At 34.4% G+C, this 27,477-nt stretch overlaps 2 protein-coding genes and 1 long non-coding RNA gene across 7 annotated transcripts in view; 2 read left to right on the top strand and 1 right to left on the bottom strand.

Moving 5' to 3' along the window:
• LOC122631594 (probable GPI-anchored adhesin-like protein PGA55) overlaps positions 1–20,648 on the bottom strand; it is a 24,468-nt gene extending 3,820 nt beyond the window's left edge. The window contains exons 1-6 of one of the 5 annotated variants that reach the window (XM_043817483.1): positions 20,445–20,646; positions 20,158–20,350; positions 10,360–10,474; positions 1,119–3,576; positions 262–518; positions 1–176 (exon numbers count right to left, since the gene is read on the bottom strand). The exon at positions 1–176 is cut by the window's left edge and continues 241 nt beyond it. In XM_043817483.1, coding sequence (XP_043673418.1) covers positions 1–176; positions 262–518; positions 1,119–3,576; positions 10,360–10,362 — 2,894 coding nt within the window. In that variant the 5' untranslated portion in view covers positions 10,363–10,474; positions 20,158–20,350; positions 20,445–20,646. Of the gene's footprint in view, positions 177–261; positions 519–1,118; positions 3,577–4,494; positions 4,905–6,026; positions 6,196–10,359; positions 10,475–20,157 lie in introns of those variants that run through there. The other 4 variants (XM_043817487.1, XM_043817484.1, XM_043817486.1 and 1 more) reach the window with 4 other exon arrangements.
• On the top strand, positions 5,406–9,907 carry LOC122631604. The gene is made up of 3 exons (XR_006327738.1): positions 5,406–5,942; positions 9,363–9,544; positions 9,641–9,907. It is a non-coding gene; the product is annotated as an uncharacterized LOC122631604 (long non-coding RNA).
• Positions 20,649–22,361: 1,713 nt separating the features above from the next.
• Positions 22,362–24,958, top strand: LOC122631598 (bifunctional purine biosynthesis protein ATIC). The gene is made up of 7 exons (XM_043817505.1): positions 22,362–22,523; positions 22,635–22,838; positions 22,981–23,269; positions 23,355–23,846; positions 23,962–24,351; positions 24,424–24,688; positions 24,787–24,958. The coding sequence occupies exons 1-7, from the start codon at positions 22,505–22,507 to the stop codon at positions 24,904–24,906; spliced, it is 1,779 nt and encodes a 592-aa protein (XP_043673440.1). The 5' UTR covers positions 22,362–22,504; the 3' UTR covers positions 24,907–24,958.
• Positions 24,959–27,477: the final 2,519 nt, after the last annotated feature.

The raw sequence follows: 27,477 nt of genomic DNA, 5'->3' as shown, positions 1-27,477 counted from the left end.
TCGTCGCTCGGATCTTCCGAACTCGAAGCAGCTTCCGTCGCGCAATTTGCTGCACGTTCTGAACGTAGCTGCGCCAATCTAGCCCGATGCAATCTCCTTTGCTCGGCCGCATGTTCGGAAAGAGAAAACCTTTCGGCGTGCGTATGAGTCGCGCTCATGCCTAGAGTACTACCACCCTGAAAGAAAAAGATCAAATAGATTTTAGGATGCGAAGTATCTTCGATTTATAATTAACGAATGAAATTAAAGAATTGCCATTACTTGCGAAGGAACACAAGTGAAACCTTGCGCTCGAGGAAAATAATAAACAGTAACGGCATCAAAATGGATGTTTCGTTTCTTCTTCATAGGCTCCTCGGTAGTATTGCTTCTTTTAGGGCTCGGTTCTCCTTCCATACAATCAGTCAGTCTACGTTTAAGATTGCTTTTCGGAGGATTTCGGAACGTCGCTAACGTAGCCTGCGATGCCCCAGGGACACTCGTTTCCGGTACAAAGCTCTCCTCTAGTTGGTTCACAGCTAAAGAGAAGAAAATGATTATCGTTAGAAAACGTCGTGTTGGTGTATTCGATGCGAGACTTATCGATACTCTTTTCTCCCATTCTGCCGGATGGTGAGCGCAGTTAGATGCTGGTTGATATTACACACGATTCGATAGGTACAAAATGCGGGGAAATGTTGATCCTTGTTACGTTGGAGCTTGAAAGGTATTATGATTATCGTTAAACGAAATGATACGATCTTCTTTTAAAGTCATGCGTTTTTTCTTTTTCTTTTTTTTTCTTTTTTTCGTAAAAAAGTCTCCATGGAACTCGATTCGTCGGAAGTGGAAACGATCAATGCTAGTAAATATAGATAACAGTGAAATGGATCGATCGTGCTGGATAAAAGGCGAGGGCGACGACGACGACGACGACGACGACGCCGACGACGACGACGACGACGACGACGACGACGACGACGACGACGACGACGACGACGACGACGACGACGACGACGACGACGACGACCTTGTCGATCAACCAAGATAAGCGGATTTCGCGAACTGATAAGATAAAATTGAAAAGTATTCGTTCGTATCGTGCAAGATAATATGAAGGACCAAGAGGAGTCTCTCACCTTTTTCCTTGTCGGAAAGAATATCATCCGGTATTCTGTCAAGAAAAGACGTCTCGGAATCGCTCTCTGGAGCTGGTGCTGGTCCAGGATCTCCAGGTATTTCGCTTCCAAGACCAGAATCGCTCCCGTCGGATCTAACCTCGTCTCTTGCACCAGTCGTCAACGCTAAACTCTCTGCGGAATCCTCGGTGAAAGGTTCTGGTTTTTCTGGCTCGAGCCTGGTTATCATCTCGGACGCTATCTCGTCGCAACAGAGAGTCTCATTCTCGGGGCAATTATTCGCTGCATCGGCGATGTCTTCTCCTTCGCAGCTGGTGCCGCGAATACGAACAATGGACGTTGGCATCTCGGAACTGTCGGAACCAGTCTCGGTTTCTGTCTCGGTATCAATCGCTTCTTGGACATCGGCAGAAGCTTCCAGCGCTTCTCCAGGTGAACCTGGCGTTGTTGTCTCGGACGAATCCAAATCAGACGAGTCAAGATTTCGCAAATGATCGTCATCTTCGTTCGGCATAGTCGACGACGTCGCCAAAACGACTTCCTCCTCCTCTTTGAGTTTCTCGATCACTACCGCCCCACCGCTAGGCACTTCTTCTTTATTTAATTTCTGTAACACGCTACTTCTCCTCGCAACATTTTTCTCAACTCGTAACTCTTCCTCCTCGCCGAGCTCATCATCCTCCTCCTCCTCCTCCTCCTCTTCTTCTTCCTCCTCCTCCTGCTCCTCCTCCTCCTCGGTGATCATTTTCGTTTTATTTCTTATCGAATAACGTGTGGCTTCATCGAAAGCTATTCCATTCGAGTCCAACGAAATTGGATCATCATACTTAGCCACAATGGACACTGTCGGGGAGAGTGCCCTTTGCGTTTCCGAACCTACGATTTCGACTTCCTCGTTTAACTCGGCTTGCCGCAAATTGCTTACATCGTCAACGCTATTTTCCTTCTCTATACCAGACAATACGACCGGATAACTATCGAGTAAAAGCGAATCGTTTTTGTTACTTTCTTCCGTGTATCCATCCTTCGAACTTACAATATTGTTCATGTCTAAAAGCTTTTGCACGGAAGAACGAGTAGATATTTTTTGCATCGTACTATCAATTTTTGTTCGACAATCTGCCGTAGATTCGACTATATTGCTATCAACGCATCGGTCAACATTTCCTTTCTCCTTTTTAGCACCTTCCTTCATGTCTATACGATTTAGCACTACGATCAGTTTACGAGGCGACAAATTAGTCTTTAGCATCGTTTCGTATACATTGTCCTTCGCAGTCGTACCGCCGTCTTCTCGAGGAATCTTTCTCGGTCTCATCGCACTAAGAACATTGTTTTTGCATTCCTTAGGATCCGACTTATCTTTGATCTCTTCGTCCACACGATTCAGCATGACAACCAACTGACGCAGAGAATCTGTACCTTCTTCTTTCTCCGACTTCATGACGACGGACGTATCGGCTTTGGAATCGTCAACGACTCCGTCTTCACAAGGGAGAATGTCATTCTCACGGAACGACGTTGAGCAACAGGAATTTTCATCATCATTACCATTATCATCATCACCATTATCATCATCATTATCGTCATTATCAACGCCGTCGTCCGTGTTATCCTTATGCAATTTACATTCGACGTTCTCCGTGATTTCGACGCTTCTAGTACATTCGTCGTTTTCAATCGTCTCGTCCGTTTTATAGATCTTAGACTTTGATCGTGTCTTCGTACTATCTTCATTAGCATCGACCAAATCATTAATCATAGTTTGCCTATGACGTATCATTCGAGAAACATTGGACGATGATAAATTCTCCGACGTGACGTTGTTGACGTCTTCGCAAAACAACCGTGATTCCGGAGTCAATGAGATCTCACCTAGTGTACGTTCTCGAAGGCTTATCTCAACGGGCGAAAGTCTTTTGACGTCGTTTTTCAATTGATTCGTTTCTTCCTCGGACATCTCCACGCCGATTCTCTTGGCATCTGTATCGATCGACAGAAAGTCGCTACCGGCTGGTCTCTTTCTTGACAACGACGAAGAAGACGAAGATGATGGCGAGGACAATGGCGACGGCGATGACGATGACGAAGAACCCGAAAAGACGTCAACGGTCGTCTTCGATTGGGTCTCGACATTCTCATCGACCTGCATACGTTCTTCTTCTTCTCGAAAACATTCGGGAACGAATTTGTCCAAAAGAATGCAGCCGCTCGATTCGCTGCAAGTTGTTGTTGTTGTTGATGATGATGATGTTGTTGTACCATCTTCGTTCTTTTCATAAGTTTCCTTCTCTTGCTTCTCCGTAATCGTACGCGTTGCTTCTACTAGGCCTCCTTGGATCTCCCGCGCGACCTCCATCTCACAATCCACGGGATCACAATCCGTCTTCTCGATCATGCTCGAACCACCGGCCGGCTTGGCGGACCCGTGACGTTCCAGGCTTTGATCGAAGACATCCTTTATTTTAAAGAGAAGAAAGAAAGAAAAAAGAACAAAAACGAATTAATAAATAATGATCCTTTTAACGTGCTGATAGAAATTTCTGAGAGACAGAGACAGAGAGAGAGACAGAGACAGAGAAAGAGACAGAGAGAGAGAGAGAGAGAGAGAGAGAGAGAGAAATAAAAATATCCAAGGATATATCTAACGACTATCTCCTTTTTCTTTATCACGCTATAATGTTCGATCGTCGATTATCGTATCTCCTTGTGCTTTTTTTCTTTTCCTTTCCTTCCTATTCTTTCTTTTTCTTTTCTATTCTTTTCTATTCTCTTCTTTTCTTTTCTTTTCCTCGAAAATCCCATAAATGTTGGAGTAGAAGAGAGAAGAGGATATAGCGAGATCAATAATTCGCGGCGCTGATACTGGCGCACCGCTCGAACAAGGCCAGGAGGATACGGCGGAGGAAAATCAATTTCCACACGTGAGAGAGACAGAGAAAAAGAACACCTCTATCTCTCTCTCTCTCTCTCTCTCTCTCTCTCTCTCTCTCTCTCTCTCGCTCGCTCTCGCGCGCGCACTTTTATGTTGCGTCTCTTTGCCTCTTGTATAGTTCCTTCATACCTCATCGCAATTTTTAATCATAAGTATTATATCCGATATTTTCGCGATTCGATGCACAGACAGAAAGATAGATGAAAAGAAAGAAAAGAAAAGGAAAGAGGGGAGAGAGAGAGAGAGAGAGAGAGAGAGAGAGAGAGAGAGAGAGAGAAAAGAAGGAGAAAAATGAGAGAGAAAAAAGAGAGAAAGAGGAAGAAAGCTTATATATAATCGTGACCGGAGATTATTGATTCAAAGCTGGCTTGGGAGGAGAAGGAAGAGAGGAAAGGGGGAGGGGAAGGTTTCTGTCTGCCTGCCTTTGGTTACCATGCGCACCTTGTGTCCCTTATATACCTCCGAGGAACTCGAGCCAGGTGTAAATGGCTGCTGCCCGTTGTGCTTATCCTACCATCCCTTATTTCCTTCCCCTTTTTTCTATTTCCTTATATTTTTCTTTCCTTCTACTTTCCTCATCTATATTCTTTATCTTCTTGCCCCTTTACTTTCCCATATTTCGTAACGTTCGTCTAGTTTCGTGCGTCTCCAATTATCAAAATTTGAGCAGTAACTCTGATCACGATCGAATCCTATATCACGCAATTTTAGAAAGTGCTTCGTAGCTTCAGCCATTTCCATTCTGATCGCGACCACAATCGTCCTTCAGATCTGTCGTCCGATCGACGTTTCCGAGCGAGAACGACCAAACTTGAGATTTTAACGACATGAGTGTGTGTGTGTGTGTGTGTGTGTGTAAGAGAGAGAGAGAGAGAGAGAGAGAGAGAGAGAGAGAGAGAGAATGAAAAAGAGAGAGATTGATAAAGAGAGAGAGAAAGAGATTGATAAAGAGAAAAAGGTTAATAAATAGACAGATAAAGAGATACAGGAAGAAGAAGGATACTGAAGCTATCACAAGAATAAGCTTCTCTATCAAAGTGGCCTTGTCTCTCTGTGTATTTTATGATCGAGAGTTCTGGAAGGAAAATCGATCGAAAAGAACGAATGAATGAACGTGAGGAATCTATTTGAGATGTAACAAAAAAAAAAAAAAATTTTTTTTTAAAAAAAGGAAAAGAACGATCGATCGTGAAACTAAAACGAGAAAAATAATATCGTCGATGTCGAATGATATGAAATAACGCGTGATTTTTTCTACACGAGATAGAAATATTATATATGAAAAGATCCGGTGAAGGAGATGATGATGATGATGATGATGATGATGATGATGATGATGATGATGATGATGATGATGATGATGACGGTGACGATGACGATGATGATAACGTATCGCGAGCGTATTTATATATAGCGAAAGAAATAAGCGAGAAAAATGATAGACGATTGTTATTAGATGGGAAGCGAAAGTCTGTGAGAATTAGAAATAAAGAAAATATAGAAGCGCAACGCGATTAGGATTTTTACGCCCGTCGCGTTCGACAGCTCGGAGCAAAGTGAGCTGTGGTGCCTCGACGGCTCGTCGATGATGTTACTGCTCGATGCTCGGCAATGTTCGGCTATGTTCGTTTGCTCGACAACGACGACGACGACGACGACGACGACGAGAATGACGACGACGACACAAGCTCGCTTCTCTCCGTCGCGCTACCAAAGAGTACACGCGTATTTTCCGTCCAAGAACTTCGTATGCGCATGCGCTGGTCTCACTTAAAAAAATACAAAAATAAAAAAAACAGTGGTGCTCGGACTTCGAAATTTCGAACCTGCCGTTCATTCGATCGCACGATAAAGGATTTCTTCCTCATAGGATTCTTTTCCAAGTATAGGTATATATATATATATATATATATATATATATCTTCTTTTTTCCTTAAGAAAACCTGATTAGAAACTTACGTAAAAAAACTTACTTAATTTCCACTATCAAACGATGTAACGTATCTTACTCGTACGTTTTTACGCGCAACTGCACTTCGTAGATAATTGGAACGCAAATTGAAATTACAAACATAAGTTTTCACGAGCGTGGATCTAAACAATGTACTTTTTTATTTAATATAAAATATGCCTTTCTGTTTATTGTTCTTCTCATCATATATTTAACAAATAAATATATATGTATATATCACAATCAGAGAATATTTTCTGCAACTACCAAACAGGACCAAGTCTCGTGACGTTCTCGTTCATATTCTGTCACTTATCGCAATTAAATAAGTCATTATTTAAATCAACCTCCATTCGTCTATATTCGTAAATGTTCGGCCAAGATCGTACGACGTCAGTGAGAGAACATCGCAAAACCATACGGTTGTATCGCGACGCGTTTCTAAATATGTGTGCGCGCGCACTTGTGTGTGTAGCAGGCTTCGTTCCGTAAGCAGTGGTTCTCAATCAATAATCGTAGGAGAAAGTACGCAAAGCTTTTTTAATCGATTCTTCTTGTAATTTGAAATTCATTCGTTGATTATTAACATACTGAAAGGTCAGTCCGAAGATTTATAACTCGGAAGTGTAGATTAAATTATATATAAAAAACAAGTGATGAAAAAAAAGAAGAAAAAATAAACCCGATTATAATTAAAGAAAACATTCCAACATCCCAATATTACAGTATAGCACGTTCTAGATTTCACATTTAATAAGTTAAATTTAATAAATCTTTCGATAGGTATACCTTCGAATAAAGCACAAAATTAATATCGAACTAATGATATAAAAATTCTATTTGCTGAATATAATGAAAAGTGATAAAAAAAAAACATTCTAATGAAAATTACAAACGAAAAAAATGATCGTTTCGATTGAAGAAAGAAAAACCATCATTGCAAATTCATCATTACTAAACGGTAATACTTTCACGAAACTCATACCGAGAGATTCAGGAAAAGAAAGTTACATAGATGGGGCTGCCTACGGAATTGGCGCGGAATCGCCAACGAGTCTCTTCTTTTTTTCACCGTACTCTTTTCGAACGACCCTCTTTGCTTTCTTTCTCTTCTCTCCTCTCCTCTCCTCTCCTCTCCTCTCTTCGCCACTCCTCTTTACCCCGTTCCCATGTCTATATTTTTCTTTCTCTTTGAGGTATCTACACACATACACCCATACACGTGCGCACGCGCACGTATACACACACACCAAATACTATTCTCTCACAAACAGTTCGACGGACGAAAAGAACGTAGCGCTTGCGCAACTCCGCACGGTGACTGCTGCTGCCCATAATTATTGTTGCACCGCGAATCTTGCATCCTTTTAGCTACGTTCCTTTGGTCCTCGAAGAAAACCATCCTCGATAACATCTTCGATAATTCTACAAAAAGTACCTTATTGTACTTTTTTAAACTCAACGAAGTCTTACGATTACGAGAATCATGATATTAAAAATAGAAAAAAATGGATAAAGAAAAAAATATATATATGAAAAAGAAAAAAAAAAGTACGTGGAACAACTGTGCCAACACGTATTTGAATTTTTTATCTGTTATTCTTTTTCTTTTTTCCCCCCAGAATTAAGCAGTGCAAAAATGAAAGGAAAATGCGTTGGGAGGTAAAAAATTTCATGTAACAAGGATGAGATAGAAAAAAATAATAATAATAAAAAAACGAGCAAGAGAAAGAAGAGAGGGAAAAGAGGGGAGAGAGAGAGAGAGAGAGAGAGAGAGATCAAAGGGGTTTTACGACACTGGCAGACGGTGCGATATTGCTTCGTCGTGCTTTCTGCCTTCTGGAAAAGGCCCTAGACGCGCTTCTCTCTCTCTCTCTCTCCCCCTCTCTCTCCTCAACCCTTCTCGTTCTTCTCTCTTTCTCTCTTCCTCTTTCGTCTTTTCTACTAGCAAAGCTTTCCCATATTCCGTCTGCGCAGGCTGCTACGGCTATATGGTATAGTATAGCTCCACTATAATGGATCGCTATAGTGCACCATGCGCTTATATCGCGCAAACATACTACTACAAACTCTCGGCTCACTGTACGCGCAACCTAGGACCGTATCGATGGATTCGAGAATCCCTAGCCGTTGCGTATTCATATCGATCGCTATCTATTTTTATCGAAACATGTTCTTCGATAATTTAAAACTTACCATTACTAAGGAAGAAAATTAAATGCATTCATTATTTAACATAGATCTTATTCTTGTGTTAAATTATACTAATGCATTAGAAAAAAAATTCGAACCATTCCATTACATCTAATTCGTTGAGATAGATATATCGAAATAATTTTCTTTAAAATTTAATCTATACCTCTAATCGTCTATGCTAATATATCTAGGTATATGTAGAAACTACTCAAGCGAAAAAACGAGATATGCAAAGAGAAGTTATATGTATGCATACACACACATACACACGCATATATATATATATATATATATATATATATATATATCGTCATCCGCGTCGTCTTGGAATAATAAGAGCGAGGGAAAGAATTACTATAATAATACGCAGACTCCTTTCCTCACAGGCTTCCTTGGAAGTCGTGGAATGTGCTGCTCTCCGAACGTCTCTCGTCCTCTCCTTCTTCGAACCTCTGCCATTAACCCTACCATTTCATCTTTCTACCATAAAGATAAAACCAAATTCAAGGATATTTGTTTAGTAAGGATAATGTAAATAAATATTTAATATATTCTTTTTTTAACCCTTTGCACTTTTTATTTTTTTATACATATTTTATTTCATATAATTTATCCTAATGAAAATATAAAATGCAAAATAATTTATTACCATTCGAAAAAATGTCGAACTATGCTCAATATTTGAATGCAAAAGGTTAAATATATATATATATATATTTACATATATATAATACATACACACACACGCGTGTAACTTTAATCAAATTTTGAGTTTTCCCTTTTTTCATCTTTGAAAGAAGTCATTTCAAGCATCTTTTAAATAAATAAGACATATGTAAACAAATTATATATAATTATATTATACTATAGAAAGTATACGATTTTACAATCATCAAAGTAACTATCGCAATAGTAACAGAGTAGAAATATTTTCTGTACCATTACTTTTAAATCTTAAAGGAATAAATTATAGTTAATAATTGAAAATTTGATATCTCGTTGATCGTTAATTTCACTATAATATCCTGTTTTAATAATATTGCATGGCATAAGATTAACTGACTGAAAGTGCACGAATACAGATATACAGACGTTCCGTGAAACGTGGATACGCGCATACTGCAGGCTGCACATTATTGTCATGCATTTATGTTTTCAATAGATGCGCACCGGCGAAGCCGACGCCGACGCCGACGCCGACGCCGACAGCGGCGCCGCCAAACGACTCCGTCACCGTTCGTTTACAGAAATACACCCACGAGGAAAACGAACGTGGTATTCCCAGATGAGTATGTACAATTTTAAAGCTCGCCTCAAGAGAGCCTCGATTTATATTCGATAAAGGTAAATAGCGATAATAATTTTCTTTCTTTCTATTTCTTCTTTGAGAGAATATAACGAAAGGATTAACATAAATAAATTTCTTTTACTTCTTCTCAGTGGAACGTGATCTAATACTATTTTGAATTTTCGAAAAACCATTGTCAGCGAATACGAGAATGTCTGAAGATTTATTATCTAAATGATGATAATATTTTTTCTTCCATGAGAGAAAATAAGAAGATGAAGCTGTAATAACTTCCATTTTTGTTCTAAGTACATGTTGTAACATGATACAATTTTGAATTTTCGATAAATCATTGTGACAACGAATATGATAATGTGAAAAGATTTATTTACGATAGGTAAATGACGATAAGTATATAGAATAAGGTATATTTAAAAAAAAAAAAAAGAAGAAAAAGAAAAAAAAAGAAAAAAAATACCATGATATAACAAAGATAAATTTCATTCTTTTTGTAATTACCACGTAAGATAATGTTCAATTTTTTTATAAACGTCAGTCGGAAGGAAAAAAGATGTTTTCTTTTTACCAAGAGATGTGAGAATATGAGAAAGGAAGAATAAAATAAAGATATTATTTAGAGAAAAAGGAAGATTGGAAGGAAAAACGATAGGAATATTTAGCGAGGGTGCAAAAGACAGAGAAAAAGAGAGAGGAAAGAGAAAGAGAGAGAGAGAGAAAGAGAGAGAAAATCGAGAGAAGCGCTACGGGGGTATATATCGAAGCTTGTAAATCGAGGTAGGGCTTACACCTCCGGTCGAATCGATCCCACCGCAGCACTGTAGCACTATAGCCAGTTCACGTGCATACATACCATGAACGACGAGGTCCATGGTACCACACCGTCAGTGCCGTAATAATCCACCTCAGTTTCCCTCCCTTCTTCGTTTGGAGGACGATGTTACCGGCTCGGCTCGACTCGGCTCGACCTAATTTTACGTACGAATATTTATCTTATATCGAAATCTTGTATATATTAAACTTCATCAAGTTCAATCCAATAATCTTTAAAATATACTTAGACTTTTTTTTTAACTTACACATTTCCCATAAAGACATAATTATCGTATCAGCATCTATTCATTTTGTCGAAGAAAATAAATATTAATTTTGACGATTGATCGAATCTTTATCGCGTTTAACAATTTTTGAACGTATTAAGTATAAATCCTCGTGCGTTGATTAAATTTTATGTACGAGGATTAACGATACTTTCGTTCGAGCCCAACTTACGCGTATTATCGGCATTCTAACGACACCTGCATACGTGGGATGTACTAACGTCAATGGTGGTACGTTCCGCAGATGGTGACGAAAAAACGAGATAGAGAAAAAATAAAAGGATGACGAAAAGATCACGAGTGAGGTAAAAAGGAGACGTGGGAAGATAACGAATGTGAATGTATAATACGTCAGTACGAATGACGTACATCTTCGATTATAAAAAAAATATACGTTCTTTCAATATTATGATTCATTAATTAACTGATCATTCAATTCAATTGTTTCAGAAAGTTTCCACGTACTTACGACCCTTTCTAATATACTTTCTTCTTTTTTTTATAACTTCGAATCGTCAGCATAAGTATTTCTAATTATAGCGTATAAATTTCGATGAATGATTATAATAATAATAAAGAAAATTGATATTAAAATCAAAATGATAAATAAAGAAGTGGAAACTCTTTGTGGTTCTACTTAAAAAATAAAGAGAGAGAGAGAGAGAGAAATATATCAACTTTATTTATTATTGGCTTTGTCTTGAAACAACGCAAAGACGACACTCTAATTTTATATAAGTATGATATATTTCGAGTTTATAATAAAAGAACTCTTTCATTCCAAAAATAAATGTACGATGATTTAACATGTGAACGAACTCGTGCAGGATACATACATACATTCGTGAGTGTACTAATTTAATAAAAAGTCCCAAGTTATATGGAAGTAGAACGTACAAAAAAGAAAAAGAAAAATAAAAAACATATTAGTTATATCGAGGTTGCAAAAATGAACTTCATCGAGAATTTATAAGGTAATATTTTGATTTTGATAGGAATTCTGTAAACTTTGATCAAAGTTTGTAAAAATATTCGATTGTGTTCGCACTTTAAAGTGTTGGCAAACGCAACAACCTCCTGCTCTTCCTTCACATGGTGGGAGGACCAAAGCAATCGATATTACTTTCGATACTAATATACATATATCGTGTAGAACATGATATATATATATATACCCACACACACACACTTTAATGGGGAACTACTTTTCACACAAATACAATACACAAATATGATCGTTCTCGACACACAGGCGCAGACGCGACTATACATCGAACGTACACGAGTGAGTATATGCTAAGGGTTTAGAAGAGGAGTAGTGGAGGGGTGAGGGTGAGGATGGGAGGTGGACAATACAGCTGGTACTCATTATCCTCGGTTCAATAGACGAGACCATCGGTTTCTCTTGATGTAGTCTGCACCTACACTATATAACACTTATATGTATATCTATGTACGTACATACAAGCTGTAACACATATACAGATAGATAGCGAGCATTTAGACAGATATGTGATCTGGTAGGCGTGCATATTACACACGTATAAATGTATATACGTGTGTATGTATGTAGATACGTAGGTATGTATATATATATATATATATGAACATAAGCGCGCACTGACCAATGTGAGAGAGTGCAGATGTGCTCGCCAGACTGGGAAGAAAGAGAAAAAGAAAAGAAGATAAACACAAGGTACTCGGAAATCGCTAAGAAGAAAACTTCATAGTTATTATTTTTTTGTTTTCTCCAAAACACTATTAAAACTCAACGTTGTGTTGTTATATTACTTCTACTACTACTATTACTGCTATTATCTTAATTGAAAAGATATTGCATATTTTTAATATTTTCCATGGGATATCTCTTTACCGACCAGGTTCGGATTTTAAAGTGAAAATTAAAGAAATGTACATTGTATAGATTTGTAGAGGTGTAAAATGAGGAGAGGAAAAAGAAAAAAGCTGACAATAATAAGCCGAACATGCGATAACCTGTGGAGACAGAAGAGAAAACGAAGAAGTTGTACGTTAACGGGATCATATCTATATAGTGGGGTCAGCGAAGCTTCGTACCTCCATGGTCATAATCGTATATGTTCTCTCTCTCTCTCTTTCTCTGTCTGTCTGTCTTTTCTCTCGTTCTTTATCCCCATCGTGGTATGGCGAACTAGTGTCGACGTCTAATACACTTGTCGTGTTCATTAAATCTTCCTTTTCTTTTCTTTCATGTTTTCTTAATATCAAAGAATATGGAATACGAAGAGAACTTCGGAGATATTAAAATATTTTTAAATCGCAAAAGAAACAGAAAGAGAAAAAAAGATGAAAGAAATTTTAGAGAATAGTTCAAAACTAGTAATGGATAATTATCATTTCTGTGTCTCTCGCGTTAAGATCTATCTCTGCGTCTTGAATATGACCGAATGAAACATCCTGGATGTCTTTGGACCAAGAATAGCCGCGGTAAGTCTGACGTCACAACGAAGTAGTACTACGGCTTGGAGCGACGTATAAAACAAATGAAAATTCTCCATCTAGTTCGTTACAAACATCTTCGATCTCTCTCTCTCTCTTTCTCTCCTCTCCTCACCTCACCTCACCCCATTTCACCCCTCAATCTTCACTTCTCTCGATGCATTATCGTTTGTAATTAAATTCCATTTGTGCGAATCATTTATATTTCAATTGTCAATAACATAAACTTCTTCGTTTTATACAAATCTAATATACTATGAATAACTTAGAGAAAATCTCTTTCAAGAAATAAAAAGAAATAAAATAAAATTATATATATATATATATATATATATATATATATAGAGAGAGAGAGAGAGAGAGTTCTATCTTATGTGTTTTAATGCTTTTATTACTTAATTATCAGGAAACACTGAGTCGCGATAATGTATAGCGTGCAAGTAACTTTACGCCACTTTCCATGGTAAAACGCTGTAAGCAAACTGTGATGCATGTTCTATGGTTTAACAGTAACTACGATAACAACAAAAGTTCTCCTATAAATCTAATTCCGCGTTAAACTATAACGATACTTCAACACTGTCGTAAAGAACACTTTGTTTCTCTTTTCCTTTTTAAAAGAAAAGAATCAACGATTAGATACGTAATTATGATTATACTACTTTTTATTACGCCACGAAATCACAAAAAAAAATGCAATTTGCTTTTAAATAAAATAAACATATATATATATATATATATATATATATATACCTATCTATATGAACGCGATGTGCAAACCCCAATTCAAAGAGAACGGACTGACCCACATTTTGTAAATCTACAAGCGTCGATCGTGTACGCGACTGATCTCTCGTAGAGCAACTCGATATTTTTCATTCCCCATCGTTCATTCGTAGAACTTGTAAATATATCGAAGTTAACATTAACGTATTTGTGTAAATATATGTTGGGTTACAACGTATAAATAAAGCATTTATTCATACGAAAAGTTACTTAAATATTTAATACGATCAATCTTTATATCGATAAAGAACATTCGACATTCCCTCGAAGACAATATCAAAGAAAGTCCATTAAGGCTGGTAGCTTTTAACAGAATATAAAAGTATCTCAACGTCAGAGTGGTAAGATAGAATGCAAGTGGAACGAACGAACGAACGAACGAACGAACGAACGTAAACTCGCACGGAGTAAGAACGTCGAGTTGGTTGCAAAATGATTCTGAGATTGTTCGGTTGGCCGAGCGTTGTAAGTTTCACAACGAGCATTGTTAGAAACGAGCGAGCGAGAGAGAGAGAGAGAGAGAGAGAGAGAGAGAGAGAGAGAGAGAGAGAGAGAAAAGGGGAGAAGGAAGAGAGAAGGATGTCGAAATCGCATCAATTTTAGAAACAACGAGGACAAAGTAAAAGGCATCCCTCGAACGATTTTTTTACCCTTGTAAACGTTACTAACATCACGCGAAAATCTTTGATAATTTGAATATAATTATAATTTAAAATAATAACGTGTAACGAACGAGAAGAAAAGTAATGAAAGTAAAAAAGAGTAATTCATAAAAAAAAAAGAAAACTAAAAAAAAAAAATTAAAGAAAAAGAGAATTTGACTAGACGAAGAAGAAGAAGATAAAGTCTGAGATTTGACGTGGCAGTCTGAAAGAAGGGAGAAAGATCGAATCGAATGTATAGTACGATGACATCGCGTAACTGACCACTCTTAATTCCAAAGAATAGTTGGGCTGAGAAGAGACGGATAATAATCCACAGAATGGAGTACTCTCCCAATCTTTTTCTTTTTCTTTTTCTTCCTCTTTTTCTCCTATCACCGAAGTATATCCCATCGCGCGTGCTTTCACCGGACACGCATCATCGACCCCAAAAGAGTCTCTTTCTCTACGTAAGCTTGATCCCTCCTTTAAAGAAAATAAAAGAAAATTATTCTCTAGCAAAACTTAGGTAGATAAAAAAAGAAGAGAAACAAACAAACAAACAAACAAACAAAGAAATAAATAAATAAATAACCGAATAAAACAAAATGGATGCCGTCGAAAATGTTGCATGCGAATAGATTACACAACGAATTCAGACAATCAAATTTCATCGGTAAAATCGTTTACAAGAAAATAAAAGTATGTTCATAAGAATATAAAATTAAAAAAAGGGAATAGAAAAAGAAAGAAAAAAAAATTTTCACTAAAGAATTTCTTCATGGAAGCTGTTGAATGTATAGTGCGATTATATACGATGATCCGTTGTAACCGCGAGAAGGTAAACTCTCGACCACAGGATTACTCAACCCTTGGCGTTAAACGTCGAGAAATCAAATGAAACGGTTAAGGATAAATGAAGACTTGTTCGTAGATCGACAGTTCATTGACATTGTATTCAAAAAATATTGAAAATATAGTTTATCAAGAGAGAGAAAGAGAGAGAGAGAAAGAGAGGGATAAGACGATATATATATTAATCGTAAGAAAAAGATATCTAGATCGACGTTAAACATTTACGTATGCATCTACATATATCGGTCCCACTAATGATGAAAATGAACAAATCGATAAACCGAATTTAAGTTAAGCTATTCGTCTTTTTTCTTCTTTTTTTAACAAACATTTCATTTCGTTCATTACTATCTCACTCTTGTACATCTACCATCAAATATCTGACGACTTCCCTTCGTTCTCGATCTCATTGGACGTCATGAAGGAAACGAAATATGGCGAACGATGATCGAAATCCGTCGCGTTGAAGGAAAGAAAGAGATGCTCCAAAGAGACGAGGGATGTGGAAAGGAAGAACGGTAAAAAAAAAAGAGACAGAGAGAGAAAGAGAAAAATAGAGAGAATGAGAGGGGGAAGAAAAGAAAAAGAAAAAAGAAAGGAAAAAAGAAGGAAGCGAGAGAAGAAGAAAAAGAGAGAAAGGAGAAAATGAAAAGAGGGGAGAAAGAAGGAAACGAAAGAGGAAGAAAAAGAGAGAAAGAAAAAGAGAAAAGGGGAGAGATAGGATGGGTTGGAGAGAAAACGAAAAGGAGACCGAAAAGTCGAGTAGCGTGGTGTAAGGAGATCGAGCGAGAAAAAAGAATCGGTATGTTGTATAGGTGTGTATCAGACTATGTAGGAGAAATGTGAGGGTGGGGAGAGGAAGAAAAAGAGAGGGTGGTAGAGAACTACAGAGAAAAAAGAGACAGTAGAGAGAGAGAGAGAGAGAGAGAGAGAGAGAGAGAGAGAGAGAGAGAGAGAGAAGGGGAGGAAGAGACTAGAGGAGAGGAGTGAAAGGATGGTAGAACAAGAGGGGAGGGATCAATGCCGGTTGCCAGGGTAACCACGGCACCCGATCTTCCTTCCTTCCATCTATCCTGGAGCGCACTTTCTCAGTCCTACCCCGTGCGTACAAGAACGAACCCGGATTGCGAAAAAGAGAGCTTGCTTTCTCTCTCTCTCTTTCTCTCTCTTTCTCTGCTCTAGGTATCTGAAGGACTTGCTTTAGAATTCGACTATAGAAACCACCCCGAGAAACCACCCTGTATCATTCGATCCAACACCTTTTTCGTTGGATCAATGATCACGATCGATTTTCTTTTCATACATCTTCTTTACTCATCGACCATATATGTTTTCTTTATTATTGTTTTGCTGTTATTATTTCTAAAAATTAGAAAAAAAAAGAAAGAACAAAACTAATACGTAATAATAATAATAATATTCAACGAATCAAGATCTCGATGATAAAGTGAAACGAGTTGAAATTTTTTCATAAGGTAAATTAAATTGAACAATTGTTTCGATTGATCGTTCTTTTTTCTAAATATCCAATTTCGTTTTATATATATACATATATATATATATATATATATAACACAATTAACAATTAAAATTGATATACTTTCTACGAGTGTGTGTTTAGTGATCGATCAAAAATCTAGATCATTTTGCATGTTATTGGAAATGATGAATTACGAGGGAAAAGGGTACAGCAGAGTTTCCCGCTTAAAATGACCATCGTGTGACTCGAACTCGTAAACGCAACTTCGTTGAAAATCTAAAACTATTCGCATCAAAACTTATCCATAAATCATCGCTATTCGATGAATGAAGATGATAGAGATAGTAAAGTGCCAATTCTCTGTTCCACCGAGCTGCTCCCTCCTCATTTCTCTTTTGGGGAAAAAAAAAAAAAAAAAAAAATACATCGAATAACTTTCTATAGACTCGATTATTCTCAAACTCGAATTCGAGTAGAGTAGTAACCATGTTATTTAATTGCATACATAGCTTAGCCGCCATCTCGATGGGAATTTTCGATGTTTTTAAATTAAAAGAAGTAAAAATCGATCGAACCAACGATATAAACGATCAATATTAGAAGCGGGCTTGCAACAGTAACGGGGGATGAAGGAGGAATGAGAAAGAGATGAGGAAGAAAGAGAAAGAGAGTGTGAGAGAAAGTGAGTGATTAAAACACGTTCAATTGTTTTAAGCAAGGACGACACGACACGACACGACACGACACAACGACATAACGACGACGACGAGGCGCGTGTTCTCTCTGCATCGGTAGAAGTTTTGGCGGGTCGATGTACCATTGTTGCCTCGACGGCTGCGTTTGCTTTGTTTTCTTTTCTTTCTTCGTCCCTTGCCACCCACCTTTTCTTTCTTTCTTTCTCATTCTCTTTCTCTTCGTTCGTCATCACGAGATCCCTACTCTCTTTCTTCGTCTCTTTTCCCTTTTACCCTCGGCCTTACCGCAGGAACTCATATTCATACACACACACACAAAATCATTTAATATCACACACACAAAATCATTTAATATCACACACACCTACGTGACATTAGCACACTATACGATCACGGCGCTGTGCACCACATCACCGTTACTAGTTAGTTAGTAGATAAAAATTAATTCCCTGGAGTCAAACGACGGAATCCGAAAAACCGTAACAATTTATATTTTCGTCCAAATGAACCGCAGTTCTCGATGAAAAGACGATGAAAAGAGAAGTCGAAAGATAATGAAATCAATCCACGAAGTAACGATCCAGATTATAGATCTTAATGCAATTACGATTACGTTTTATCGAGGTATCCAATTAATATGATGTGTAATTGATGTCGATCATCGTTTAATCACGCTAATCTCATCGTACAGTAATTGATAAAAACTTTCCATGAAATTTTCCTCGTTTCTATATTGATTACATTTATCTTGATATTTAAAAAAGTTTGTGAAGTTCTAAACCGAATTTATCTTTTTTTTTTCTCTTCCTTTTTTTTTCATCATACTTACGCAATAAAGTTCGTTCTATTGAATAAATATACATATTGTAAATGTAAATTCGATAGGTAAGTTTAATTTTTTCAGCAAGAAATCTAGTATATTCCGATGACTATGAAAAAAAAATAATAAAAATACTTGGAGCTTATCATTTTACTAAAGTATATATCACGACGAAACATTCACAAATGATTTTGACTTGATTTTCACGACGCAAGTGAAATATGACTGATATTTGATATACATACATACATATACACGTACACAATTTCGTAAATCATAACCCTCGGTATAGTTGAGAAGAAAAAAATCCAAGTTCATATTTTTAAAAATGGCGTTTTGTGATCGGTCAGTCCTTTTTTCGCGCGCGACCTTTGACCGTTTGTTGAACTTCGATAGGTCATTTGATTCCTAACAATGTACATACATATATGTATATATCGACGATGAATATAAGAAAGGAATTTCATTTTATGAAAACTTTATGAAAACATTTTTAGATCTTAAACTACGTAAATGATTATTTAACGTAAGAAAAAAATTATATATATTAAATAAGATACAATTAAAGTATCTTATGATTTTTTAAATCTGATATTAATCTCAATCATAATTGAAAAGGCTTATAATCATGCTACAAAGATATTGAAAATATAATATAAAACATGTATAATTAAATACACACACACACATAAGCACATATAGTTCGATCGATAAGCTTTGATAATTTCATGTCGAGTATATACATACAAAGAAAAAGGATATACATATATAGAGAATAATGGACATTGTATAATAAATAATCGTTCATTGAAAATACACGATTCGTTTCAGATCCATAGGATTGTTTCGAAATAAAATTCCCAAATCGTAAATTCTTGGAGTTTCTTGTCGTTGTAAAAAAAGCAATGTTTCTTTACTGCTATCGCCAACGAAAAACATGTTTATCTAACTTCAACAAAAAAATGATACACTTTGGACACTTCGAAAAAGAAAAAAAAATAAATAAAAGCAATTTATACGTCTCGTTTAGATGCCGACAAAAATGTTCGCAACTATTTATCTAGAAAAAATCGAAACGAGTATATTCACTGGATCAAGAAACTACTCGGCCTATTTTCTTATTCGTTACTATACGTAATATCCTCGCAAACTAAAAGACAAGGTTAGCGAACGCGTCCGACGACACATAGAGATAGATAGATAGATAGATAGATAGATAAATAGATAGATAGATAGATAGATAGAGAGAGAGATAGACAGACAGACAGACAGAGAATCAGATAGAGAGAGAAAGAAAAACAGAGAGAGAGAGAGAGCAAATAATCACGCGAGAAAGAGACAGACAAAGAAATACACCGTTGTAATAATATCGTAAAACTTTAAGCTTCGTACGAGTGATTGATCGTCTTTTTCATCGACTTCTTTATTATTCTATCATTTGTACATTTTTGAAAATTTTAATTGCACGATAAAAACGCCTCAAGAAGGAATAAATAAAATAACAAGGAAAAAAAAAGGAAAAGAAAAAAGAGGTTTTCTAACGTACGTTACGCTTTTACTCGCGTCCTTTTCGGACAACGACTCTATCTTTCTGTTCGTACACACTATCTTCGTCTCACTGACTCACTAACTCGTCTCGTTTTCTTTTTTAAGATATCGGGTGGTTAACTACGCAGGTTGATTGCAAAGTTGGAACAAATAAATATATGTAATAACGTTAGGGAAAAAAAAAAGAATAGAAAAACATTTATATCTGAAAAATAATAAAATTGAAAGAAAAATGAAATACGGCTTACCGGTTTCGCATTGACTCGTCACATTTCCGGACACACAATTCGTCCAAGAGATCGAGCTTCCTCACGCTTCTTTTTCCTCCTTTCCCCTTCGCTCCTTCTTCTTCTTCTCTTTATCCCTCTTTTTCTCGTTAGTCTATTTATCTTTTGCAAGAGTTTGTAAAGAGAGCGTCGTGTGAGCGTACACCAGCGGACACTGGAAATTTGATGAAGATTACACCGTGGCGCGCAGTGTTAACCAGTAGCGGTAGGCCATCTTGAAGCTAGCGACGAAGCGCACACGCACATACCGCGAGGACCGTCAAGTTTGTCACGAAGAGCGGCAACGGCAACGGCAACGGCAGCGGCAACGGCAGCGACAACGGTGCCAAACTAATGTAACGCGAACGAACCATTATTCTGACTCGTCCGTACGGTAGGACGGCGTACGGACGAATGAGCACGCTCTCTATGGTTGTTACGCTACTACTACCGCCCTCGTGCGACCAAGCGCCGTAATAACCAACTATTTGCCCGCCAAAAATCATCAACGTATTACCTTATACTATTTCAACGTTTACCTATGCTTGTACATGTTTATTGAAAAAGAATTTTCTTCCTTATTTATATCTATAATTTATTTAAAATCTATAGATCTTTCTGAACTTTATACTTATAGTATAATATTCTCTTATTTTTAGCATTAAAATGTTCATGACTCTATTTTTGTACGAATTTTATTCGAATTAATATTATTTCTAAATGTTACCAATGTCAAATGACGCGCGTATAAAATATTTTAAGGTAACGCTTCACAGCTTCAAATACGTAGTAAAGTAATAAAATCCATAAAATATTTCGAATTTTTCTTACATAAATTATACGTATAAATTGATTTGTCGAGATAATTAACATATTTATTATGTATAACGATATATTGAGAAAATTAATGAGAACAATAGTTTTAAACAATTTTGGAATTCGTTGGCATTTTTGTTAATAATGTTTCCTTGAATATAATATTTTCATTTAGATTCCAATTGTATTTAACCTAATAAAATTATGTTATTGAACCTATTCTATTTCTATGCATCTTTTTTATTTGGTCATAGGCCTCTCTTCATGAGCATATATTCTTTAAAAGAACTTTAGTTATTATGATTATTCAAATATTATACTGTTTATATGAAAGATATGATGATCACAAAATATAATTTCTTTCGATTCAAAGTTTCCAATCGAGAAGATAATTTCTAAATTCCAAATGGTTTTTTCTAATTATTTAATATACACTGTAACTTTAAAACTATCATTTAAAACTATCGTGAAGTATAATTACACCAAATATAGCTATCCATATAAAATGTGATCATTATTTTCTGAAAACTAAATTAATAAGAAAATTATAGGAGAAAACGATACTTAACATTTTCTGATACTTTTCCTTGGCTTCCTTCCTTTAATTTGATGAATGATTTCTTTTCTAATTTCTTATCTGTTTCGCTATCAACAAAATATATTTTATTATCTCTACTGTGTTATTGCATATTAAACTTATAAATTCAATTAGAGAATCAAAATAATTTATATGTAAATATATTTATCAAGCTAGAAGAACGTTAATAAGTAACATGTTTGTTAATTCTATCTCTAGCTCAAATAAATTTGTTAATATAAGTATTTAAAAATTCGATTATGTACTACTGTAATAATTTTATCTTATTCAATATTGATAACATTTGACACGGACACCCGCGAATTGCGAGACATTTTGACGTAAATTGTAAATCAGTATACACTATCAATGAGGCACAATAAAGTAATTTCAAACTATTTATAGCTATTACCATCCAGTGACGACGTTAAATACTAAAGAACCTGTCGCTTTCAAATTCTCATTATTCTATGATTCTGAATCTCTAAGAATTTAAGACGAAAAAACTAAGTACTTAAAAAACAAAACTTATTTAAATAAAAAATATATGGCTTATTAAATTTTAATTACAAAGAAAGCAATTCAAATGCATAAAAAGAAGGAAATCGAATTAAAATAATTTTATGAAAGTGTACACAAAAGAATTACAAATAGTAAAACACAAGGAAATATATATATAATATTGATGTTATTACTACTTACGTATTACTATTATTTTCGCACATTTATAGTACCCTGATAAATACTGAAGTTATTCTTTTCTATATACGGCCCTGTAATAGAGTTATAATGATAACAATTGCCGCCTTGACGAACACTTCTTGAATGTCTTTCGTTCGATTCGAAAGTAACGTGCTATTATAACGTGCTATAATAAATTGTTCTATATATCAAAATTCATTTTATTATTTTCTTCGGTAAAGTAAAGGAAAAAAAATGGCAGCAGGAAAAGTAGGTAAGAATATTAAAACAAAATAAATATTTTGTAGAATTATTAAATAATGATCAATGGATTGTGATCAATAATCGATCAATGATATAATTAATATTTTTTATATAATCATAGCTCTTCTAAGTGTCTCAGACAAGACCAACCTACTTCCACTTAGTAAAAAATTACATGAAATAGGCTTAACTTTAATAGCATCTGGTGGTACTGCTAAATCATTGAGAGAAGCTGGACTTCCCGTTAAAGATGTTTCGGATATAACTGGAGCACCTGAAATGCTTGAAGGCCGTGTAAAAACTCTTCATCCAGCTGTTCATGCTGGTATATTATTTATACTTAATAATTACATACTTTTAATTTAGATTTTGAAAATTTTGAATATTTCTTTATAATGTTTATTATTAATATAAATTGTGTACATATTTTATTTTTGTATATAATTATTATATTATGTAATATATAGGTATATTGGCCAGGCTTACCGAATCGGACCAAAGAGATCTTGAAAAACAAAATTATGATCTTATCCATATAGTAGTATGCAATTTGTATCCATTTGTAAAAACTATATCAAAGCCTGATGTAAAAATTGATGATGCTATAGAAAATATTGATATTGGAGGTGTTACTTTATTACGTGCAGCAGCAAAAAATCATTCTAGAGTTACAGTTGTTTGTGATCCAAATGATTATGAAAAAGTGATTAAAGAAATAGAAACATCTTCTGACAAGGACACATCCATTCAAACCAGGTATATTGTTTATTACACTTTATTTACAGATTAAAAAATTTTTTTTAATCAAATTAATATATAAATTATTTTAATTCGATTGTAGACAAATACTAGCATTGAAAGCATTTACGCATACTGCAGAGTATGATAACGCAATCTCAGATTTTTTCCGTAAACAATATAGTGCTGGTATTTCACAACTCACTCTTAGATATGGAATGAATCCTCATCAGAAACCAGCACAAATATTTACAACTTTGAATAAATTACCATTAACAGTTGTTAATGGTTCTCCAGGTTTCATTAATCTGTGTGATGCACTAAATGGTTATCAATTAGTGAAAGAATTAAAAACTGCTTTGAAATTGCCAGCTGCAACATCCTTCAAACACGTTAGTCCAGCAGGTGCAGCAGTTGGTGTATCATTGGATGAGGTGCAAGCAAAATTATGTCAAGTAGATGATCTTATTAATCAGTTAACACCTTTATCTATTGCTTATGCTCGAGCAAGAGGAGCAGATAGAATGTCTAGTTTTGGTGACTTTGTGGCATTATCTGATCCATGTGATATCATGACAGCTAAAATTATTTCAAGGTAATATATTACTACTACTACTACTACTATTATTATTATTTTTATTATTTATATATTTATCTAAGAAATTTATTTAATTCTATTGTATTTATTATTTAATACCATCCATTTTTAGGGAAGTTTCTGATGGTATAATTGCCCCTGGTTATTCAGAAGAAGCTCTTCAAATTTTAAAGAAAAAAAAAAATGGTAGCTATTGTATACTACAAATTGATCCAACGTATGAACCATCTCTAATGGAACATAAAGTTCTTTATGGACTTACAATGGAACAAAGGCGTAATGATGCAATTATTAATAATCAAACTTTCCAAAATATTGTTTCTAATGCAAAAGAAATATCAGAAACAGCTATGCGAGACTTGATTGTGGCAACTATTGCTGTAAAATATACTCAAAGTAATTCAGTATGCTATGCAAAGGATGGACAAGTTATTGGAATTGGTGCAGGTCAACAGTCGAGAATTCATTGTACACGATTAGCTGGAGATAAAGCCGATAATTGGTAGTATACTTTATATTAACTAAAACTTTGTTACAAAAAATATTATAATATTATCTATTGTTATATTCATAGGTGGCTTCGACAGCATCCTAAAGTAGTTGGTATGAAATTCAAGAAAGGTATAAAAAGAGCCGAAATTTCGAATGCTATTGATAATTATGTCAATGGATCTATTGGAAAAGACATGGATGAATCCACTTGGGCAGCTATGTATGAAGAAGTTCCTGAGAAACTCTCTGAAGATGATAAAACAGAATGGATTAAAAAATTAAACAATGTTGCCATTAGCAGTGATGCTTTCTTCCCATTTAGAGATAATGTGGACAGAGCTAGACTGGTTTGTATATTTTGTATATTTCTCTAATATATAAATTTGTAGCTTTATGATCGGATAAAAATGTAAATATTTTAATGATTACTGCAATCAAATTACAGAGTGGAGTTACTTACATTGCTAGCCCTGCTGGTTCTACTAACGATGAAGTGGTAATTCAAGCATGTAATGAACACAAAATTGTATTATGCCATACAAATCTGAGACTGTTTCATCATTAATATGATGAACCATATTATGATGGGCCATATTAAAATGATTTCTTTTGCATTATTACATAATTATTATATATACATTTTATTATACAATTATTATACAATTATTTGGAAAATGGAATATATTAGCCTTTAAATAAGCGTTAATCTAAGATTATGGTTAAAATTTTGTATTATTCATAACAAGAAAAACAATATTTTTAATTTTCTAAATATATCTCAATGAAGACTACCTTGTAATGGACAAGTAGGTAACATCGGCAGGAGCTGCTAAAAGTATAGAGAGCGCTACTCTCGACTTTATACCTTTAAGACAGGGGAATATATTATTATTATTATAACTATTATTATTATAAAAAATAAATAAATAAAATAATTTCTAAAGAACGAAAAATAATTACTACCCAGATAAAATATTTGACTAAACAGAATTCATTTAGATCATTAAAGCTGTTCACCAATCCTGATTTTATAATGGTTCGTACCAATGTAGTGAATTCACATGTAATTCTTGACCGATTTTGATGAACGAAGTTTTGTTTTAAAGATTTAATAAATTATGTAATATAAGTATGTATAACAATAAATATATTAAGTAATAAAATAATGTATCTATATCTCCATCGAAACAAAAGAAATAGAAAATATGGAAAAATGGAAAAGATCATCATAAAACATAATAAATTTTGATTGAATTTAAATGCAGCCATTAGCTCGACAGTACTTGCGTTATTTACATTTATCATATATCGCAAGTAATATCGATTTCCAGGTCTCACCACATGGAGGTTGCTGCATACGGAGACCCACGGGCTAAAGACTCTACTATTAATATCAATTATTAATATCAATTACTTTGGAACCAATTATATAAAATCATTATTATAACAATAATTAATTCAATAATAATTATATTATTACAATTCAATAATAATTATTATAATTTGGAAAGAGAAAGAAAATCAATCGCGAAACGAATCAAAAATTTTTTTCTATTCCATTGTGATTAGACGAAAATTTATGAATTCGTTTGATATCGACCTACTTACCCGGTAAAGAATAGAACCCTTTATGTGGAATTCTATTCCCATTAAACTAATATGAACATATTGTACATCCTTCGATGTACATTATGTTGAAATTAAAAGTAGAAAGAGAAAAACATGGCCTATATATTTTTATATAAAAATTATGCTTTTTATTCAATATTATTTTCTGATAAAAATATGTGATATTATGAAGATTATTATCTACAAGACAACAAAAATAATTTAATCTTCTGTAAGATTAATGATTGGCCAATTTGTTTTTCTTTTATTGTATTATATATATTATCTTATCATCGAACATATAATTCTATATACAAAATTTCTTCATATGATGTAAACAGCATAGCTACCTGTGAACATAAAAGATCAAAAAACATTTCATAATTAAATAAGAAGCAATTGAAATAATGTGGGAATTTCATATAATATATCAACAGTCACCTGTGAACACAAAACATCAAAAAATATTCCATAGTTAAATAAAAAGCAATTGCAATAATGTGCAATTTTCATATAATAAATCAGCAGTCACCTGTAAACATAAAACATCAAAAAACATTTCATAATTAAATAAGAAGTAATTGTAATAATGTGCGAATTTCATACAATAAAACAACAGTCACCTGTGAACATAAAACATCTAAAATATTTTACAATTAAACAAGAAGTAAAGAAAATCAATATGCAAATTTTATATGATGAACAAATAACCTGTGGAAATAAGAAATTTATAATTTTATTATTTTCTAAAAATAAAACATCAAAATAATAATTATTTTCCATGTACACACACACGCACACATACACACATTCTCAAATACGAAAAGAATAACCAACGAAGAGTGGAATCGGATCTTGCCAATTTAAATGATATTTCCTGAAACAGAAATCAACTCTGTTTAAATCGATTGAAAATTGTTTAAATATTTTAAATGAAAAGAAAGAAAGAAAAAAAAAGAGAACAATTCGTGCTTCATTGCTTTTTATTTTTTATAATTCCAATTCTTCATTCAAAGTAATTAATTAAATCTTCATATTATTATTTTGCTTGGATTTGTTGTTAACTAAATCATCTGAGAAATCTGAAACACAAATCTATTTTATATAATATATTCGTAGTCTTTATCAATTTATTTTTATACCACATACCATTATGATGATATAACGAATCTTGAAATATTATTTTTAACACTGTTGTTAATACTCACTGATATGTGAAGAGATATTTTGCAATATTTAATATTGAAACGCAAAGATGTCACCTCTCTGTAACAAAAAACTATATAAAAGGGCATGTGTGGAAAAACAAAATTGTATCTACAATCCATGTATATTTTTATAATTTATATAATTTTTATAATTTAATATTTTTATAATTTTTATAATTTAATAAATAAAAAACTGTATATACATATATATAACCATGGATTGTAATGCTGAAATAAAAGCAAAAAAAAAGTCATATAATTGGCGTTGAATGTATCGAATTCTCGATGCATTAGAAAATATGTTTTACATTTAAATAAAA

This window comes from Vespula pensylvanica, chromosome 9, assembly GCF_014466175.1.
Source record: "Vespula pensylvanica isolate Volc-1 chromosome 9, ASM1446617v1, whole genome shotgun sequence".
Lineage (NCBI taxonomy): Eukaryota > Metazoa > Arthropoda > Insecta > Hymenoptera > Vespidae > Vespula > Vespula pensylvanica.
The sequence above is the reverse complement of the archived record's forward strand: the minus strand, read 5'-3'. Positions and strand labels throughout refer to the sequence as shown.

Bases quoted from the DNA above. Each gene is read 5' to 3' on its own strand.
- LOC122631598 (XM_043817505.1), top strand. The intron at 23,270-23,354 runs GTATATTGTTTA...ATTCGATTGTAG, and splicing joins GACACATCCATTCAAACCAG to ACAAATACTAGCATTGAAAG. The intron at 23,847-23,961 runs GTAATATATTAC...ATCCATTTTTAG, and splicing joins ACAGCTAAAATTATTTCAAG to GGAAGTTTCTGATGGTATAA.